Source organism: Rhopilema esculentum, chromosome 14 (genome assembly GCF_057945365.1).
Source record: "Rhopilema esculentum isolate cy_ngs chromosome 14, ASM5794536v1, whole genome shotgun sequence".
In the NCBI taxonomy this organism is placed as follows: domain Eukaryota; kingdom Metazoa; phylum Cnidaria; class Scyphozoa; order Rhizostomeae; family Rhizostomatidae; genus Rhopilema; species Rhopilema esculentum.
The window spans coordinates 8083242-8103430 of NC_142828.1; the positions used below are offsets into that span (position 1 = coordinate 8083242).

Here is a 20189-nt window from a genome sequence, read left to right on the forward strand (position 1 = left end):
CAGTTCCAAAATGATTTCGCACATGTGGAAAAATTCGGTGATATCTGCAGCAAGTAATGATAACAAGAAATAAAGATGAAATCTAAAGCATCTAAAGTTGAGCAAAGAAGAAGAAAGAAGCAAAACGATGCTTCAAATATTCGTGCAAATCCGTTTGAGCTTAGGATAAATCGTCAAAAGTTCAAAGTGATTGGACGAAAGTCAAAACATGATCGTGGCCTGCCTGGTGTCTCAAGAACAAAAGCAATTAAAAAGGTATACAAAAACTAGAAATTCAAGGGCAGATTGAAATCCTTCTTGCTCGATTAATGATAACCAGCAATTTCATAATCAAATAGTCACCCGAAAGACTAAACCCTCGCACCTATCGGACTGGCTCCGAATTTAGGGCCCGGGCAGCAAATTCGTCGAGAAAGGGCCCCGAAATTCAAATTAAGTTTACGACTATCATCGAAGTCTCTTATGACAAAATCTTCAAGGCTGGCTTAAAAGGCTATTGGAATATTGCTATTAGTTCTCATTAGTTACCACCATAAAACTTAAGAAACTCCAGATTCAACACGCACAGCGGATCCACATTAAAATAATATATGGATTTAATACCGTATCATACAGATGAAGCCAAGTGTGGAAGTCAGTTCCAAGCGAAATAAAATACTCAACAACTTTACAAATAATCAAGAAAAAATCTCGGGAATTTTCATCATTCTATTGTACTTGTGATCTTTGCAAGGAATACGTATACAAGATCGGTTATACTTTATTTATATTTAGCGTTGGTAACTTGAATTTGGGGTTCTACAATCCTTTATTTGGGTCCGCATCATTTTCACTGTATTGCCCAGGGTTTTATTTTGACGTAGGATAAGAGGAAAGACAAAATCTTGCCATTGTGGGGAAAAATTATCGTTTTCTTGCTAAATGACTATTTCTTGCTGTAGTGTTTCTACCACTAAACTTTTGATTGGGGGTTGGCTAAACCCCTCAACCATAGAAATCTGCAATGAAATAGTATCATCCCACAGAGCAAATCACGAACCTAATGGAAAGTCTCAGTTATTCAAGTAAATTTTGATATGTAATTTTCCAGTCAAAGCATAATGGGGGATTGATATTTTCCGATCATTGGTTGAGCAGACAGGTAAACTGATTGGTTGAGCAGCAGTCAAAATGGAAACATCAGCAGCATAGGCAGGGCGGGCTGGAGAAGAGGGCCCATACCAAACAATACAAGTTGCCATTTCATAGTAAAATGGAGAAAAATTGCAATAATTTTGGGAGGGCTCACCGGGCGATCTCCCAGTAGCCAGACCGGCCAGTCCTTCCCTGCCTAAGTTTCAGAGTCTGAACTCGCTGCCTAAACCATATCCTCCCCTCCACTCAGCGCAAACCACAAAGAATTTTCGAAACCAAAATTCTGTGCCATATTGTATGCAGCCTTTTATATCCCACTTGCAGCTTCCACCTCCAAAAGTCAAAGTTTTAATATCTACTATAGCCAAAACTATACATTTGTTTTCCAACCTGATGGTTGTTGAAGGGGATTTAAATTAGAAAAAACTGGACAATTATTACATGTTGCAATCAAAAGTGAAAGTATAAAAACTTTGGCTCTCCTCTTATCTGTCAGCTTTGATGGACAACTACCAATTAGATTAAAGGAATTTGGATGCTTGATAATGTTTGCTCATTTTCAAGGATAATATTTTCAAAAATGTGGATTTAAATTTTCTGGCTCTCTTTTAGTGTTTAAGGGAACCATTCTGGGAAATTTCAAACCTGTTAAGCACAGCTGATTTGGCAGTGTGTAAATTTTAGACGAAAACATGGAAGCCTCTGCAAGACCTATGGGATATCTTGCTTATCTTGCTTCAGGCCTCTCAGGTTGCGGCAAGTGATTGCACACCAGTGCCTGTTTTGTCACACACAAGCTTCTCAAAAAGCAATGATATCGCACACCTCAGCCATTTGCATTTTGTAAATGTAAAGATTACTATCTTGTTGCCCTGGTAACAGGCCTTTCCCAGAGATGCAGGCTATAGCCATGCCTGTGCAAACCCCATGCAAAATAAATTTGCGTGGGCTTTTTTCCACCCACACAGTTTCTCAAACTAACATTCTCAACGCAGTTTAGCTTCCCAATGTTTGTACTACTTACTGCTAAATATCAGGGTGTTTGTAAATAAAGGGAAATAGGTCTTACACGTCTATATGTTTATCACATGTTAACAAACTATTGTATTATCTGCTAAAACTTGCTTTTGTGTTTGCATGAAAGGAATGATATATAGAGTGATTAATGCTACGAATAATTGAAATGAGAAATGTTACACCATGCTGTCAAATACAAAACAATTTCTTTTCATGTAAGTCAAGTCAAGTCAAGGCATTCCCAAAAAGCCACATTTGACTGGCAAAATTTAACAAAACTTTGCTATATTCCAAAAAAGTTATGTTCCTCTTTGGTCTCATTTTAAGGAGTGATAGTACAAAATTTAAAGGTATTAATACACGCAAAAATTCCTTCTTAAGGTGAATAATGTTTAAAGAATTGGCAATGTAATGTGTTTTTGCTTTTGTAAATACTCAAATATTAAAAAATTAACAACAGTTCAGCAAGTGCAAAATAGCCCATGCTGTCAAACTGGCAAGGGCTTTTTATAGCCCATGTTGTATTTTTTTCGGGAGAGGCCTGCCGGTAATCATTTTTAAATTACAGCATTCACCATTTGGGAGATTGCATAGCACAATATGCTTGTTAAACAGTTAAAAACTGTATGTGCTGGTTTAGTATGATTAAAGAACCACTCTAAATCTGCGTCGCCACTATTATAATTACAAGATGTAATTTTTAGATTAAAAGTGTTTAAATGGTTTAGCTACTACATTACTGTTATGAAGGCCCTGGGCACACTGGTTTCTGAGATAAAACTTCCACATGTTAAAGTGGAAAGTTGAAAATACTTTTGCTTGAAATTTGAGGCACACTGCATTAAAAGCAAAGAACACCATTGACTTTGGGCACTGTGTGGAGCAAAAAATGCGTTAATTGCTGATCATTTCCGTTTTCCAAAGTATGTTCTGCTCTTAGGCAGGACAACAGAACGTTTGAGGGATTAGTGAAAAAGTCACAATTTGGTTCAGTGACAATTTTGGTGGGCGCACTGGAAAATAAGCATTTGTTTGCTAACAAGCTTAATCCCTACTGTCTAGGAACAATAGGATTACCTTTGTCAGAAGTTTTTCCTAAAATTTTGTTCAGTGCACCCAGGGCTGAATTCATGTTGGAGTCAAAATAATAGAAGTTTCTTTTGTGAATGTCTATAACACTGGAAAGATAATAGCTATATAGCCATATTGTACTGCAAAGCTTATATTAGTCAAAATCTTTGTGCTGAAGATTTCATATATGCTAAAAATTATTTTTTTAGAGAAAAGAAACTCTGCTTCAAGAGTTCAAACACAGGAACAAGGTAATTCTTATTCTGATGTGACATTTCAAAATTTACTGAAAAACATTGAGATTTATGTTTGCAATTGAATGGAAAAAACAAATTTCCCTGTTTTTGACAAACCAATTCTCTTTTACTATTCCAAGGCTGGGACTTTTGTTGACAGGAGGTTTGGAGAGTTTGACTCTGAGATGAGCTTGGAGGAGAGAATGCTAAAGAGATTTACACTTGAGAAACAGGTTTGTCTCTAGTTTAAATTGAATATCTTATCACATTATACTCGAGTAACAATGTCTTTTGGATTTTAAAGCACACCATGTCTTTGTTCAGATTCTTTTTGATAATTTTAATCGAATCTTTCATAGAAACACCATGAAAGTAAAAAGCTATATAACTTAGATGATGATGAGGACTTGACGCATTACGGCCAGAGCTTGGGAGAAATGACAACTTTTGATGATGCAGATTTAAAGTTAACAGATGATGAAGAGGACAATGAGGGTAAGTCAACCTTATGGCAGTGATCATATATAGACTTCAAACATGCTTGCTGCTCTTAAGAACTTGTTTAGGATAAATTTCTCTGTGAGAGCTTCTAGCTAAAAATGTATGCAAACGGCCATTGCTTCTTAAAGACCTCTGTTTATTTATACAAACCTAGAACATGTGCCTGATTAAATCTAATTACTGAATGTGCTAAGCTACATTCCTTATTTGCATATAAATCACTACTTTTTCCATTTCTGGTAGGTGAACATTTTTTCAAAAAATTTACTCCTTTTATCTCACACCTTATCTCATCCAGTTTTTTCTGTGTAATATTCTGCTATTTGTCATTTTAGTTTTATGTATAATTACTGCTGATTCCTAATTAAAATCTCAACTTTTTAGATAAGACTGGAGTGAATAACTTTGGAGGCTTTTTAAAGAAAGTCGAAAGGCCAGATGGAAGAGAGGAGGTGAGAATCAAGAGCTGAAAATTATCTTTACAGAAAGGTTTAGATTGCTTCCTGATTATAACCTGGATATGAGACTTCAAATTTATTTGTTGTTTTATGTTTTTAGGTTGAGAAACAGAAGTCAAAGAAAGAGATTATGGAGGAAATTGTTGCTAAATCAAAGCTCAAGAAGGTATTTGATTACAAGTCAATTAAAACATTTTTGATTACCCACTGAAAGAGATGTGATTAACCTAATAATAGACAAAAACTGGGTTAAACTTTTGCTGTTTTCACTTTATGTTTTCATTTCTCCAGTTTAACTGGTTAAGTAAGGGTGCTGCTTGAGTAAGAGAATCATTTAGACCTGTATTGTTTAAAAATGCTGCAACCCCAACAACATTCTCAGGGGTGGATGATTGCGGTAAAAAGTCTCAGTGGGAGACCTCTATCTGTGTCTCAGGTTTGGCTTAGTTTTGAAGCAAAATTAGGAATCTCTGGTTCATGTTAATGTGTGGCAAATTGTCTGAAAATGGTAGTTGCTAGAGAGTTGTTTTTCTGCAACATATACTTTGGCAGTCGTTGATCTTGAATTGTTTTTATGGATCATTGGGCCTAAAATGTGTACCTTGAATGTATGTCTTTTCATTGCCCTTGAAAACATAAAATGTTTTTACTGTTTTATTCAGTTCAATTCTGCTTTATTTATAAGCAGTTGTTGAAAAGATAACAGGATTTCTGTCAAATAAGTGATGTGAATTCTATATCATTCATATGTTATCAAATCATTTATAGAATGTTTATTGATCTGAATAGTTTGAGCGACAAAAAGCCAAAGAAGAAGCATTCCAGCTCACACAAGATCTTGATTCGGATTGGAAATTGATCCAAGGCTTGCTATCAAAAAGGGTAGGTTTTGTTTGTGTACTGGATGACGCAGTGTTTAAAATTGTTACATATACACTTTTTTGCTTTAGTATCTCATCTTGCAAGAGAATTGTTTGGAGAAATAGAACTGTTTGGATTTCTTTCGTTTGTTCTCCTAAATTCCAATGAAAATCTATTTTTTTTTCATATAACGTCATCCATTTGTATCGGAACATTATCCTTATATGTACTGAATTGTAGTTTGCGCCCTTATTATGAGAAATTGTATGAAGATAGCTATGAAACGACATTCAATTTTGTTCTTGGGTGTTGGAAATGTAAACAGTAATATTTAAATTGTGTATATGCATCTTGCAGGAGGATGAGAAGTCTGCCAAGGCAGATGACTACGACATTCTTGTGAATGAACTCTTGTATGAAACCAAAGCCAAGGTTTGTTGATCTAGATGTAGCATTGCATTCTGGGAAATATGAATCATGTTATGCAGTTAAAGTTATGAATTTTATGATGTCAGATAGGTTGTCTTTGTTAAATGTGAAAAAATGTACGGAGTCGTTGATCATAAGGTTTTCTTCATTCTTCATGAATGCTTTAGTGATAAGTTTGTGATGAATTTACACTACGAGTACAAACACGAATTTCTGAATTTTCTTCTATGATCTAGAGCTGTCTAAGGTCATTCAATTTGCTTGGCATTAGTATTTTAAGATACAAATTATTTTGCTTTGCAGCCAAAGGAAAGAATGAAAACTGACGAAGAAATTGCCAAAGCAGAGAAAGAAAAGCTTGAAAAACTCGAGGTCTGCACTTTTGTTATTTCCATGTTTATGTATGTACCTCATAAGGTAGAAAAATTTGAGTATGTTATTAGTGGCCAAAGATGAATTATAATAAAAGCAACATCTAGCACTAAACTGTAATGTAGGTCCACCAGTCCATTTCTAGACAAGCTCGACAAAATCGGATCTAGTTTGTGTTGCCTTCCTCGCTTGCTCAGTAGACACATCCAGCATATTAGCAGTCTCAACCATGGATCGCATTTGTGTTTCTTTGTAGCTGTTGCAAATAGCAGCCATTATATTATTGCATTGCTCTCACTTATTCATCCATGTGGGATGTATTTTAGGCAGAATTCATGTATGTAATTTTTTTCTAAAGAATTTTTTAACTACATTTTTGTGTATTTGTTTAATGCTATTCACTGGATCATTTTAAACCTTGGGGTTAAGTGGCTTGTGAGGCGTGTCTACCACCACCCTGCGTTGCGCTTAAAGCACAATTTGCGTTTCTTTTTAGATTATTATGAATTTCCTTTTGGTCTATTGTTTCAGGCAGAAAGATTGGAGAGAATGCTCTCAAAGAGTGAGAAAAGTCACCATCATCTTTCAGCGGATTATCTTGGTGAAAGGTAACAATTCTGCTTTTTTAGACTTTCTTGTTTGTCTCTTCTTTAATTTCTTGTGTTGCTTTAGAACTTTAACAAACTGTTTAAATGTATTCCATATTAACTTGTTTAGACAATTCAAAAAAGAAGATAAGAGATTTGAACTTACATTTAAAGATGGAAAAGCTGTTCTGCCTGATGGTGAGTGCAAAATGAAATATTTCGTTTTATGAATCATTACTCAAAGTTGGAATTCAATTTAGTGCTCGTTTTTTTGATATTACGTTGACATTTTATCGCTTCCTAATGCGTGACCCTCTAATCTAGAAACATCTCCAAATTTCGTAACCCCTATTTATCGGTGCTTTACAGAAGCCTTCGACACTTCAAATACAAAGAATGATGGTTTAGAGCTGTTAGAACCTGATGTTGAAGATGACGAAGATTTCGATGATGATGCGGAAAGTGGAAGCGAGGAAGAAGACGAGGACGATGATTTTGACGAAGAAGCTGATGATGACGATGCCGAGGATGATGAAGAAAGCGATATTGGTGAAGAAGAAGCGGACAACGTTGGCAAAACAGAAGGGAAAATGTCAGCAGCAAATGTAATAAAGAAGTTAGATACAGGGATTCTTGATGAAGCTAGCAAAGAGCACAGTATTATGGTATGTTTTCAGCTGTATAATCGTATTCAAATATCAAAATATGACGATAACCATATATTACGCCCGTTGTCAAAATTAAAATACGATCTTATTGTGTTCCCCACGGCATCGCCCCTGATGATTGTTGAATTCCTAATAAGTGAAGCAATATTACGGCATTCTCGTATGATGGATATATATTCTTTACAACAACACTTGCTAGTTCTGCCATCTAGGCTTACTAGGCCTGCCATCTGCTTAATGGTATTGTATGTGACACAATATCGATGAATCTGCTTGCGATTTTGATAAACGAATTTGCAACAAAATGAACGAATCCCATTTGCAGAGACTCTTGATCAATGTATTCTGAAGTAAGAAAAGCATATCCTTTATTACATTTTGTTTTTTTTAACTGTATTAGGTGCCTAAAACGTATGCATTTAATTATAATATCTTTGGGAAAGCTGTATTATCTTATAAAGCCTGTCTGCGAGTTTTCTAACTTCTTGTGAGATTATAATTCTGCTTTTTGGAATGTAAAGGAATGTTTTCCTTTTTTGAAAAATTTAGTATTTTTATCTAGGACACAGACACTGGCAGAGAATTACCATTTACCTTCAAAGGTTCGTTTTTCTGTGAACTGTGGTTGAAATGTTTGTTTAAGTTGGTTTCATTATTTTAATGATTGCCTTTGCTGGTTTTTATTTTGATTCTTTTCTTACTCTTGATTCATCTCAGCTAATGTCTTAAGTTGAGTAGGACCATTAATTTAAAAAAATCAGAACCATGTTTATATTTGACATCATCGCTATAAATATATGAATACTCAAAGTTAATTTGTCTATTGCAGCCGCAAGAAAATTACGCTATTTTTTACATTTTGAGAAAATTTTCTTGTATATAGAAGAATTATGTAGACAAATAGAAGTCCAACAGAATTAAAATAAATTTTCTCTTGGCAAAATCCCAGTTTGATAAAAAGTTTTATTTTTTAAAGATTCTAACTGCTTTCCTAGCTTGCTATTTTCATGATTCTAAACAAAATTTATCGTGGTGACTTTTCAAATTCGAGTTTTGTTCTTTATCCATCGTAGGCTCCCCTTATTTTGAAAAGAAAATCCTTTGATATGAACTCATGATTAACCTTCTTTTTCATTTACAGCTCCAAATGATTTGCAGGAGTTTTTGTCAATAGTTGGAGGATGGTAAGTTTTTGAAGGTTTTTATTTCAGAAATTATTTGTTGAAATAAAACATTTATTAAAAAGAAATTTCGAAAAGAAATTTCACGATATTTCAGTGACAGTGACAATGTCTTTGCAAGGAAAGTACGTTAAAGCTTCAATGAATTCTGCCAGTAAAGATATAACAGCAAAAGATGACATATTTATATATCACTGTGTTTCATTGGATCAATATATAATGTTGCTGCATTTAGTACCCACTGTATATTGAACCATATTTGTTTTGTAATGTGATGATATTTAATTAAGATAAACAATAATCACACATTTTTTCTTTTAGGCCGCACGAACAGCAGTTATGTATTATCGATCGAATACGGAAATGTCATCCTGTGAAAATTGACGAAAAGAATAAAGCTAAAATGGAGGTAATAATTTTCATTCATTATCAAATTTTTACATGTTTTCATAAGCTAATCAAGATGCTTTGTAACCAATTTCCAGTTGGTCTTTTTTCATTCCTAATTGTGTATGGCTTAGCGAAAGTAATTGTCACGAAATAGAACGAAAGAGTTGCAGCATTAAGTACTTTTTACCGACCCTCGCTAGGGTTGTCTGATAGTGACCAAAATATAACCGGAAGACGTGAGATGTAGAAAAACGCGTGTGATTGGTCTTTTTGCCTTTGACCAATCACACACCACCAAGGTTTGTTTTAATGTGACAGAACAGACGTATCTTGTATGGCATTATTTTTTCTTCTTGGTTAATTTAGGCTTATGTAGTCTTGTCATACTAAAGTAAGAGGCAAACGTTTTTCTTCGACAGACGCTGTTTGGCATACTTCTAGAGTTCATCGACCATTTGTGTGATCAAAGCCCGATTCCTTTTGCATTCATAAATCAGTTGGCAAGGTATATCTTTTGTATATCTGCATGAGTTCTGATTTTGCGCCTTCATTTTATGTAATTTTCTCCTGATTTATATAATTTCCCATCCAGTGTATACGCCTGTATGCTCTATAATAAGTATCTTTTATACCCCTGGCCATGTTAACGATGCACAGAAAATTTTATATCTTAAAAAACTTAATTTGATCCATCCTATTCAAAATAAGATCTATTATCGTCATGCTCATTTTTTGTGGTAGGGTTATAGAGCCCCAAAGATTTCATATGCCGATGGATGTTCTTTAGCAGGCTATCTTTATACGTCACTAGAAGGCCTAAAAACTTTATACGTCACTCAAAGTATGTAAGTTTTTAGTTAAGCTTTAATCAGCTCCACTTCAATAAGATAAGTATTACATTTTCAATAGACCGATATTCGACCTTGTCAAAGACAGTTCTTATTACTGTGCCGCGGAGGTTCAGCGGAAGTTACGTCATATGTTCAAACGATTTTGGATAAAGCATCAGACATACGGTTTGTTATTTGTTATCACTTGAGATTTTTGCATACTTTTACTTTTGTTTTTAGATTTCAAATCTGTAACTTTTTACATATTAAACAAAGGTTTAGAATAAAATTTTTGTTTTTCATTTGCTAATATTTGAACAATTTTAATCGCTGTTTATTATTCTTTTTGTGGATACTAGAATTATGAACTAGAATGTCAATTTCATTTACCTCGTTCAAATGTCTGAATTAAAATGACTAACGAAGTGTTTATTAATTTTTTGCTTTAGGGGGTAGACATGCGATGCCGGACATCAAAGAGGTATCAATGATTCGCCTTAAATTATACCCATTATGAGATTTTGGTCTTATGCTTGCCTGTCGCCATCTTCAGGTCAAAGGCATCGACGCCCTTCATGGGCGAACAGTACAAAACCCCTTTTTATATCTATATTTTTATTTCGAATTTGACCCTCCCCTGAAAAAATTAAAAGCTAGTGTGCCTATGGTCAACTGTAATAATATTACAACACATGATTATTGCGCAATGATCCCAATCTACTAATCATTCTACTTATGATTATCAAATATAAATCATAATTTATAGAGACCAAACGAACTCCAATTTGAGTTCACCCACCCTTCTCGTGGCAGTTATAGGCTGGAACAGTCAACCTCTAGTCAGAACATAGGAACCGTGCTATCTTTTAGTCAATATTGTGACATCGAATTCTCAATATACCGAAAGGAAAAAATTCTGATGATATTTCTGAGACCCTACATTACATAAAGTACGATCGTTCAAAATGAAATTTTCTCTCAATTTTTAGCTGATTCTTCTGGTGATCATATCAAAAGTATTTCCTGTCTCTGACCTGAAACATGGAATTACCACCCCAGCGTTGATTTTCATGGCTGCAGTTCTCTCGAAGGTACCAATCCAATGTTATGTACTTGAATTGTCCAATATTATGTGTGTCGGTAGGGGTATTTTTGCTTTTGTAGCAAGTAAGAAAGACCACAACGCGCTGAGAACAAACAACAATAAACACACGCAAATTAACTGGGACTTGCAGGAATTATAAGGCCGAGACTTCTCAGAGCTTTTTCAACTTAATATTTTGTTCCTATGTTATAAGCTTTATACTTTATTCGGTTATACTTTATTCAAAATGATTACTTTAATACATTGGGAACACTATCCACCCAATAGTTCTTCCTATAAAATTTAAATTTAAACTTGAGTGATTGCTCAGTCTTCCTATCAAATTTAAACTTAAACTTGAGTGCTTGCTCAAATTCTATTGCACATATATGTAGGCATTATCCTTGCATTGATTAGCTTATTTCCTTCCCCAACCTACATGTCTTAGACCACGGATGCATACATCACATTTCGCCATGCATCCTGCAACCACTTTGCCCATGCTTCCCATTGTCCCCTATTGTCGTCTAGCCAACTTATTTGTTTTTCTGCAAGCAAGCACATCAATGTTATCTGTTTTATTTTCACCACAGAGTCACTTTCAATCAGCGGCTGATTTGCTGTCAGGGCTTTTCATATCAAACATACTTCTTGAGGTAAGTTGAAACTTTGAAGTAGTTTTGACCAACATAATCCTCTGAAACCAGGGCTGTAGAACAGATAGAACAGTAGAAACCTGCAATGCCTGCCAAAAGTCTTGGAACACTGACATCAATTTCCAAGGTCAGAATCAATCATCCCCCTCTCCCTCACGGAACAAAGTTGGTTTACTATCAAACGGGTTAGGATTTTAAGAAGCACTTTCTTTTGCGCTTCTTTTATGATATTTCTCTAAATCATCAACACTGTTTCAGGGGGAAAGGGGGGGGGGAAGTAATAATTTTATTTCATGAAAGGAATGAATAATATCAAATGCAGCGTAAATTGCTAGGTGTTCCAAGTACTTTTGGCAGGTATTGTGGGAGCTCTGTGAAATACACTAGTGAGCAGAATATGTATATTTGGTTTCTAAATATGTGTTTGCATGTTTTTATATTTTCATTGTAAATTCATTTCTTGGCTTGAAGTTTAGGAGTCTCCTTGCACAGAATACTTTACCTGTTTTGATTATTTACTAATTCAATAACAGGGCCTCAATTGGGGACCATGCCCTCTACTTTTCTCAAAACAACAGAGCTTTGTGCAAAATCTTTTTTTGTGATTTTTTATTTTGCCCTTGGTCCCCACTTTCCAGCTTGCGTTGGAGCCCCCTGCGATAATGGTAATGATGCTCGAGAAGAAGTTTTTTATGAATATGTTTAAAACCGTCTTCATTTAGCCTTTAACTAAAATATTCATTTTCAATCTATATCAAAATCTATTCTCCTTCTAGTTCCAATTGTTGTCAAAACGTTTTGTGCCAGAAGTTATCAATTTTCTTTGTGCGGTTCTTTCAATGGCAACTAAACCTAAAAGCACCCTGAAATGTAAGTTTTACCAAGGCAACTTTTGGTTTATGCATTGATTTTCACAGTTGCATCCTCTTTTAGCATTGCTCATCTTTAATTAGACTTCTTGGTTTACATTGACTGGAGCATGATTTTTACTTGTTCCCCTTCAATAAATCTTCCCCTTCAATAAAGAGCTTATTGTTTTTCAAAACAGTCCAAGGGGAAATGTTCAATCCATAATGGTGACATGTTTCAGATAATTGGCAGAGCCCGGTCATCGTTCCATCAAGCAGTTTTGAATCCATCTGCATGGAAATAAAAAATTGCTATTGTATAGACAGAAGTTGTTTATTTTACCTTTAGTTTTGACCAGGCTCTTACCCTTGGTAATCTTTTCATTAGGCATGGAAATTTTTATTTTCTATATTAACATTTTCGATCATGATTCTGACGTTTTATACTCGGAAGAATGTAGATTTTTCAAATGTTTTGTTTTTTAAAGCTATTTTGAAACTTTTTACTGCCAAAGAATTGTTATGATGTTTTCTTATTCAAGTGTACCTTTCGTTATATAGATTCACCGTCGCTGCGAGTACATAACAAAAACAAGAACTGCCTTTACCTGGAAGACAAAACGTAAGTCTCAACCTCAAAACGTAATTCATTTCATCATTATCAGTTGATGACTGTGACTCGAAGGAACCTGCATGTTTCAAGAAGTGTTTGTCTCTCATTTCATGCAATGTTATGAGATTAAAACTTTCTGGTACGTCAAGGATATATCATTTTTGACAAAATTAAGCAGAATAAATCATTCCCTATCTCAGGCTTCTTCCTGAAATTTATCTACATATTTTTCTTCTAGTTTTACCTGTTTGCAACATTCCCTAATTTTTTATTTGAAAACATTTTTATGGAGAAATATGTATGCAAGAATGTATGCAAAAAGTAATGTATTTCTTCAAAACGATTTTTTGCATCAAATTGATCTAATCGTTGCTATCTTTTTTGGCATAAGTCAATGGTAAGATTTCTGCAGCACCTTCGTATGTTTTGACCATTGATTGCTGTGATATTTTGTTCGCTAAGCCTTCAATTTTTCGTTGATATTTTCTTAAACGTTTGTCAATATCTAGTAAAAATTGCGTCACATTACTTAAAATATTTCCTTGTTCATTTGCAACCTCATCATCTCTTTGACGTTATTTACCTACAATTTCTACAATTTCAAAATATGAGTTAAACAAAGCGAAACAGACCCCATCTGGTCAAAAGTGTACAAATTTTCCAAAGTTTGAGTAATTTCGCAGCTGTAATTTTTGCGTAATCAAAATCACTATTTTTGCAATGATAGCTAGAAAGTTATTAATCTGCTAGTTAATATATATCATTCTCAATCTTCGGGTTGATGTTCTTGTTGTCAATTTTTGATTTGTTTATTTGATTTTACAGCAATGAAAATGGAAGGAAATTGAAGCTGTCGGATTTAAAATACAGTAATCAGAAACTGCGAAATCTCGAAATAGAAACAAGGTACTTTTTCAAATTCGCTCAAAAAGGGGTGTTTGTTTTGACAGAGTCAGGAAAACATTACGGTCGCTCGGCCACTGACCGGAGGAAGGTCCGCGAAAAAATAATAGGAGCTCCTATGACACACCCAAGCCACGCCCACTTTCTATTGTTTTGTGAGGAAAGTTTGCCTTCTGGGATGTTTTCTCTGGAGGAAGGCTAACAAATTTTCTGGACTCTGTGTTTTGATATAATTAACGATCCAGTCAAATTACTACATAGCCATAACTGTAAGATTTCAACCAGGGTTGCCAGATGCTGAAAATGGTTGGCGGCCAAATATTTTTTGCTTGACGGCCAAATTCGGCCAGCTAAACAGAATATACAAAGAAACAACATTTCTGCTAATTCTTTGGAGTAATCGTGTAATCAAATTTGGCTTTGTTTGTTACAATTCAACCAGTACTATTAAAAGATTTCTCCACATTCTGCTTTCCCTTTGGTCACTTTATAAGATTTTTTTGATTGCTACTTCTGTTGTTTCTATTCTCTATTTTTTCGTACTCGAAATTTTTGGTAACTTGCTATGAAATGTGCACTGTGGATTTCTTTGAAAATGTTGTTTGGACTATTCTTGATGTCGTAAGAGTTTGTTTTGGAACCTCTAGGTAGCTGTTGTGAATTTAATAAAAGTAGATCAACCACAGTGCACAACCACGAATTTGTTTAACATTGATGAACCTATACTTTTTTTCCAGGGTATCTGTTCTCAGACTTGGGGTTAATTTGACAAAAAGATTTGCTGAATTATACAAAGATCTTTCCTCATACTCAGAAGTGTTTGCTCCTGCAATAGAGGCAATCAAGCTGTATGTATCAGTTGCTACCAGCATCACAGTATTGCACATGCTTCATTACACAGAGTATCTAATAATCGTAATTGGCACAATTAATCTTAGATGTTTAGCATATAAGTAAATATATTAGTAATTGAAACTTTCCCCTTTTAATTTGTCTATTCGAGCTTCCTATTAGGACTTTATACGCCCCCTCCATATATTTTAAAAAATCCAAAAGATAGGTTTACCATGGCATTACTGCTGCTAGTTTTACGGACTGTTGCCATAATGTGATAATACATAAGTGAAAGTTTGATCCAGTATTTTTTTTTGCTTCACGATAACCTGTATACTTTTTTGGTATTTTAAATCATCAGTTCTAATTTGGATTTCCCTTTTTAGTATTCCACTTGGTCGATATCCTCAACAGATACAGGTAGCTTTTCTCTTTAACATATACCTGTCACGTTGTTCTCTGTATATTCTCTGTGTAACTTCTGTTTTACTTCAAAAAACGCCAAAATTGCTTTTGTTTAAGAGAGTCTGTTCCTGATGGCAGTCATCATTGTAGGCGGATACCGTAAGGGGATGTTTTTAAGTTTAGGTTGGACGTTAATGATTAGAAATGAACTAGAGTCAACTAATTATTATCCAGGGGTTATAGATACTTTGATATGTCATGAATTGTCTCATAGGTATTGAGATCTTATTGTGAATTGTTAAACTGTATTTCTGAAGAACTGTACAATAAATTACCGCATCTATTATATCTTATATTTGCCGACAGTGGAAGAGTGTAGAAATCAGGAAAGAACCCCTTGTTTAACTGAATATAACATTAACCCTCACTCCGGCTAGTCCGGTATACAATTATATGAAAAACAGAACAATAATACCCATAGAGAGTCCATAACAACACCTAATTTGGAGTAAAAATAGCGTCATAAAGAACGTACCAGTAATCGGAGAAAAACATTAGAATGTTTCAGGTAACAATGATTCACTTTTGCTTACTTTGAATGCATATCTTTTACAATGATTGAACATTGATATATTTGATTTAGGATATCATTATTTATCTTGGTGTACTTTGTAGGAAGAAATTTCACAACTTCGTGGGTTACTGGAGAACAGTTCAGAACGCCAGCCATTGACTCTTCTTCATAGGAAACCAATACCATTGCCATTGCTTGAACCCAAATTCGACGAGAGGTCAGCTTTTAATGTAATTTGTAATGTAAATAGGTTTACAATGCTCTAATTTCTTTATGCTAAAAGACTCTTTTTTTAAAAGCTAAACTGTGATGAAAATTGATCATGAAATTTTGCATTTATACACAGATAACAGATGGAGGGGACTAGGGGGGTGATGCCCTCAATAATTCGAGGCCCCCGAGTTCTCGGCAGGAACATTTTTTTATTTTGTCTAAATTCGATGAGAAAATGTTGGCAATGTACTTGAAATGTATGCAAGAATGTATGGAAAAAGTAAAGTGTTTCTTTAAAACGATTTTTTGCATCAAATTGATCTTATTGTTATTTTCTTTTTTGTGCATCAGTCAATGGTAAGATTTCTGCAGCACCTTCGTATGTTTTGACCATTGATTGTTGTGAGATTTTGTGTGCTAAGCCTAAATTTTTTTATTTTGTCCAAATTCGATGAGAAAATGTTGGCAATGTACTTGAAATGTATGCAAGAATGTATGGAAAAAGTAAAGTGTTTCTTTAAAACGATTTTTTGCATCAAATTGATCTTATTGTTATTTTCTTTTTTGTGCATCAGTCAATGGTAAGATTTCTGCAGCACCTTCGTATGTTTTGACCATTGATTGTTGTGAGATTTTGTGTGCTAAGCCTAAATTTTTTTATTTTGTCCAAATTCGATGAGAAAATGTTGGCAATGTACTTTTTGTGATATAATGCTTTGTTTTTAAAAATGGCTTTACTAACCCAAAGTTAGTCGTGGGTCTTCCTTTCAGGTAAAATTGATGTTCCATTTTGGCAAAAGGGCGTTTTCTGGTATAAGAAGGACGTGGCCTTAAATTTTTAATTTTGTCATCTCCCTCCCCCCAGAGCGTAACGGTGGTGCCACCATTGGATCCACGTGTCTATGGTTCCAGTCCCTGACCAAACTTTCAGTTGACCAAACATTATGTGAGGGGCGTCATTAGCTCTCTGTGATTCCAGGTGTAGGATTTAGGAGGTTAAGTCATATTTAGAGGAAGGACCAGACCACTGCTCAATAGGCAAAGCTACTTTATGTCATAAAACCTTGAATACTACATAATAACAAGTACAGAAAATATTAATTTTAAGCCATATTATGAAGCCAGAGGGCATTGATAGTTTTTTGTTACCAAGATGTAACAAATGGGTTCTGATAACTGAAGGTTTTGCTAGCAAACCAAGCGAGATTACTTGCGTATTAAAATAGTTACTTGATATAATATGTCAATATGATCACCATTCATTTTATCATTTAATGTTCTTTCCATTGTAGTTATGAAATTACATCAAAGAAGCGGTCAAAAGACAAAACTGTTAATGAACGAAGCAAATTGAAGTACAAATACAAAAGTGAAATGAAGGTATGCATGGAATATCATTTGTTTACTCTCTTTGAACTTTTTTGGAGTTTTAGCTGGTAGTTATAGTTACGGCCATCAATATTATTGTCACAAAAATATTCTAAACATAGTAGAATTCCTTTGTGCAATTTTATCTTAAATATATTTTATGATAGATATATTTGTTTCTGATATATCTTTGATAACATTGTTCTTTGATCATAGGGTGCAATAAGAGAGATCCGAAAAGACAGCCAGTTTTTAGCAAAGGAGAAGTTGCATCAAACCATGCAAAGGTTCGAGCATATATTTCAATTATTAGCTTTTCCCCTGTTTTTCTGTTAGTTGTGAATTAAATTTTTGTTCTGATTCAACAAAACCTCTCTTGCGCCTAACTTTCAGCTGTGGTTAGTGATTTCTTTACTGTTTGGTTCCTGCTTTGTAAGTCATGTCTGCCCTGGTTGTTTGCTTAATAGCTAGTGGAGCTGTCTGTAGCATTTACGGTTCGAAGGCAAGGATCAGAATAACAGCAAATATTTCATTTGAAGCTCAGGGATCAACTGAATAAAATATACTGCCTGTGACAATTATGCATCAGATTCAAATATAGACGAGTCATATCACGTAACATGTCTATTACTCACCTCAGGTTCTAAAGACAAAAAATTACTTTTTCAAAATACATTGCTTCTAGTAAGGAGAGCTCAAATTCTTGTTGCAAAGTGGATAAAAGGAGGAAAACAAGGAATGCCATTGTTCACCAAGAAGAAAAAAACATTCAAAAATATGTTATATACAAGTGTTTTTTGCCCTAGTTGGCAGGACTTCCTCAAAGCTACCTGATGAAGTAGAAACGAAACATTTTTATAAAAGTTAGAACTTTCACAGGTTTATCTAAGTAAGGGATAATTACTTTAATTTTTACACCATTTATAGGAATTAGCAGCAAGAAAATAAACAAAATCCAGGAATGTTTATTTTGCATTATATTTTGAAGAACCGATAGCTCTTCTTGGGCTGTGGGAACACTGGGCTATGGGGGTTTGTGGACTCAACTCAAACAGCCAGACCTTTATAATGTGCAACTTGTGTTGTAATTTCTTTTGTATATTGTAGTGTGTTTCTCATTCCCTATATCATTTTGCCATATGTTGACATCAGCTATTTATTTATTTGCTAGGGATGCTGAGCGCCGAGGTAGGACAAAGGAAATTGAAAGACAACTTGCAGAACAGCAAGGAGAACTTAAAGCACTTGATAAACTTAAGAAGAAAAAGAGATAAAATAATTTTTATTTTCACTAAGTCTTTATGATAAAATAATTCAAACTAGAGTTGCCATATAATAGCATTATAATATGGAACTTTGCATTCTCAGGCATTTACTAAAGTATTGATATGCCTTCTTCTCAGGCTATTTCCTACTTAAGTCTTCATTCAGAAATTAAACAGTGCATAGAAACAGGTCCTAAAAATATCCTTCACTGGATATAACTATGAAAGTGGCCATAAGAAAAATAGGTGAGAAAAAAAAGTGGCCATAAGAATAAAGAATATAATTGTTTGAAAAGTATCACCCAGTATCATCAGGTTATTTTGAAAAATACTTAAACAGAAAAAAATGAAAAAATTAATTACTTCATTATATCAATGAAAAAAGGAAGTTATCCACTCTGCAGTCTCTCTTCTAACATTATCCTCTTGGCTTTGGGTAAAACTGTCATTCGAAAGTTGATAGCTCAAAGTTGCTAAAATATCTGATCGCTCAAACCTATTTCCAAGTAGTTTTTCTACAAATTTTGAAATGATTATCTCTATCATACTATTATTACAATCTATATCAACTTGTGAGATTAAACCTTTGTTGATAGTCATTTTCAAGTTAACTGTATCAAAAGGAAATTGTTTTTTGGTTTGAAAGCTGAATTTTGGTGTTTTGCCATAGTTCCAATTCCACTCAGAGAAGCCATCTCTCCTTTTTAAAATTTCTTGAGACTGATCTATAAATAAAGGATCAACATCAATCAAACATTCATTGGAGTTAAGTGACTTGTCTTTTGACTGGTATCGTCCAACAAATGCTTTTGCCAATTCTTTGGTTATCTCTTCCCAATCAAAAGAGTTTGAGTTGTTGAATAAGTTCTTTGTCTTTGATTTCACACTTTGTGTAGCATTTGAATCTATACCTATATAATTAGGATGAAGAACCGAATCTAGTACTGTAGTGTCTATATTGCATAGTAATGTGCAGTGGTGGTATGCTTTGTTCAATCCAAGCTTTGCAGCGGTTCCAGAAATTTTGTATTTGGTTTCTAAGACCAAGTCATCCCTCTCATTGAGAGACACATCAAACTTATAAAAACATTTTAAAAAATTTGCTATAAATTCGAGGTTTCTTTTTCGATTATAATCGTGTCTGTCCGTGAAAAATGTGAAATTGAGATTGCCTGGGTCATGGTATACCGTACCCCCACCACTCTTTCTTCTAACCAGATTAATTCCTTTGGATTTTACCAACTCGAGGTTGCATTCTTTCCATGGATTTTGATGTCTACCAATTACAACTGTCGGTTCATTCCTCCATAGAAATAAAATTTTTGTGTTTGCATTATCAACTTGATCATGGATCAAATCCTCGAACGCCAAATTGACGAACGGGTCCAAAGAAGTGGATCTGTAAACAAGAACAGATTTTTGTCTTGTCGTGGCGCAGTTTCTTCCATTCAAGGTTACCAATCTTTTTAGACAAATTTTGCAAGAAAAACGCTGAAAACAACTTCCAAAAAGCATTTTTGATCAAAGAATCTTACGATTAGTCTGTATCCGGTAAGTGAAGATTGAATTTTAATGCATATATTTTGATATTGCTGCATTTCTTGATAAGCAACGTGCAAAGCTGCCATTATCTGGTAGCCTCGCTTTTATCCTGCAGTTGTTGTTGGTGCTAAAACATAAAAACTTCTTCA

The 20189-nt window shown here is 34.4% G+C and overlaps 3 protein-coding genes across 3 annotated transcripts in view; 2 read left to right on the plus strand and 1 right to left on the minus strand.

Moving 5' to 3' along the window:
* Positions 1–18894, plus strand: LOC135695805 (nucleolar protein 14). The gene is made up of 29 exons (XM_065214984.2): positions 1–255; positions 3432–3473; positions 3599–3691; positions 3818–3953; positions 4344–4411; positions 4518–4583; positions 5207–5299; positions 5636–5710; positions 6011–6079; positions 6611–6687; positions 6797–6864; positions 7036–7331; positions 7897–7936; positions 8476–8518; positions 8837–8924; positions 9325–9410; positions 9815–9921; positions 10185–10216; positions 10725–10826; positions 11413–11475; positions 12252–12345; positions 12885–12945; positions 13762–13842; positions 14577–14687; positions 15060–15093; positions 15754–15869; positions 17158–17245; positions 17450–17520; positions 18405–18894. The coding sequence occupies exons 1-29, from the start codon at positions 76–78 to the stop codon at positions 18505–18507; spliced, it is 2583 nt and encodes an 860-aa protein (XP_065071056.2). The 5' UTR covers positions 1–75; the 3' UTR covers positions 18508–18894.
* On the minus strand, positions 18765–20013 carry LOC135695812 (lipoyl amidotransferase LIPT1, mitochondrial-like). Its single transcript, XM_065214994.2, has one exon. It carries the CDS (start codon positions 20011–20013, stop codon positions 18871–18873), a length of 1143 nt encoding a protein of 380 aa, XP_065071066.2. The 3' UTR covers positions 18765–18870.
* LOC135695809 (pre-mRNA-splicing factor SLU7) overlaps positions 19911–20189 on the plus strand; it is a 14779-nt gene continuing 14500 nt past the window's right edge. Inside the window, exon 1 of the mRNA XM_065214987.2 lies at positions 19911–20049. The gene's annotated coding sequence lies outside the window, so the exon portion shown is untranslated. The remainder of the gene's footprint in view (positions 20050–20189) is intronic.

Coding starts and splice junctions, on each gene's coding strand:
- LOC135695805 (XM_065214984.2), top strand. CDS start 76: ATGAAATCTAAAGCATCTAAAGTTGAGCAAAGAAGAAGAAAGAAGCAA. Junction 7,332..7,896: donor GCAAAGAGCACAGTATTATG/GTATGTTTTCAG, acceptor ATTTTTATCTAG/GACACAGACACTGGCAGAGA. Junction 8,519..8,836: donor TTGTCAATAGTTGGAGGATG/GTAAGTTTTTGA, acceptor TTTTTCTTTTAG/GCCGCACGAACAGCAGTTAT.
- LOC135695812 (XM_065214994.2), bottom strand. CDS start 20,013: ATGCTTTTTGGAAGTTGTTTTCAGCGTTTTTCTTGCAAAATTTGTCTA.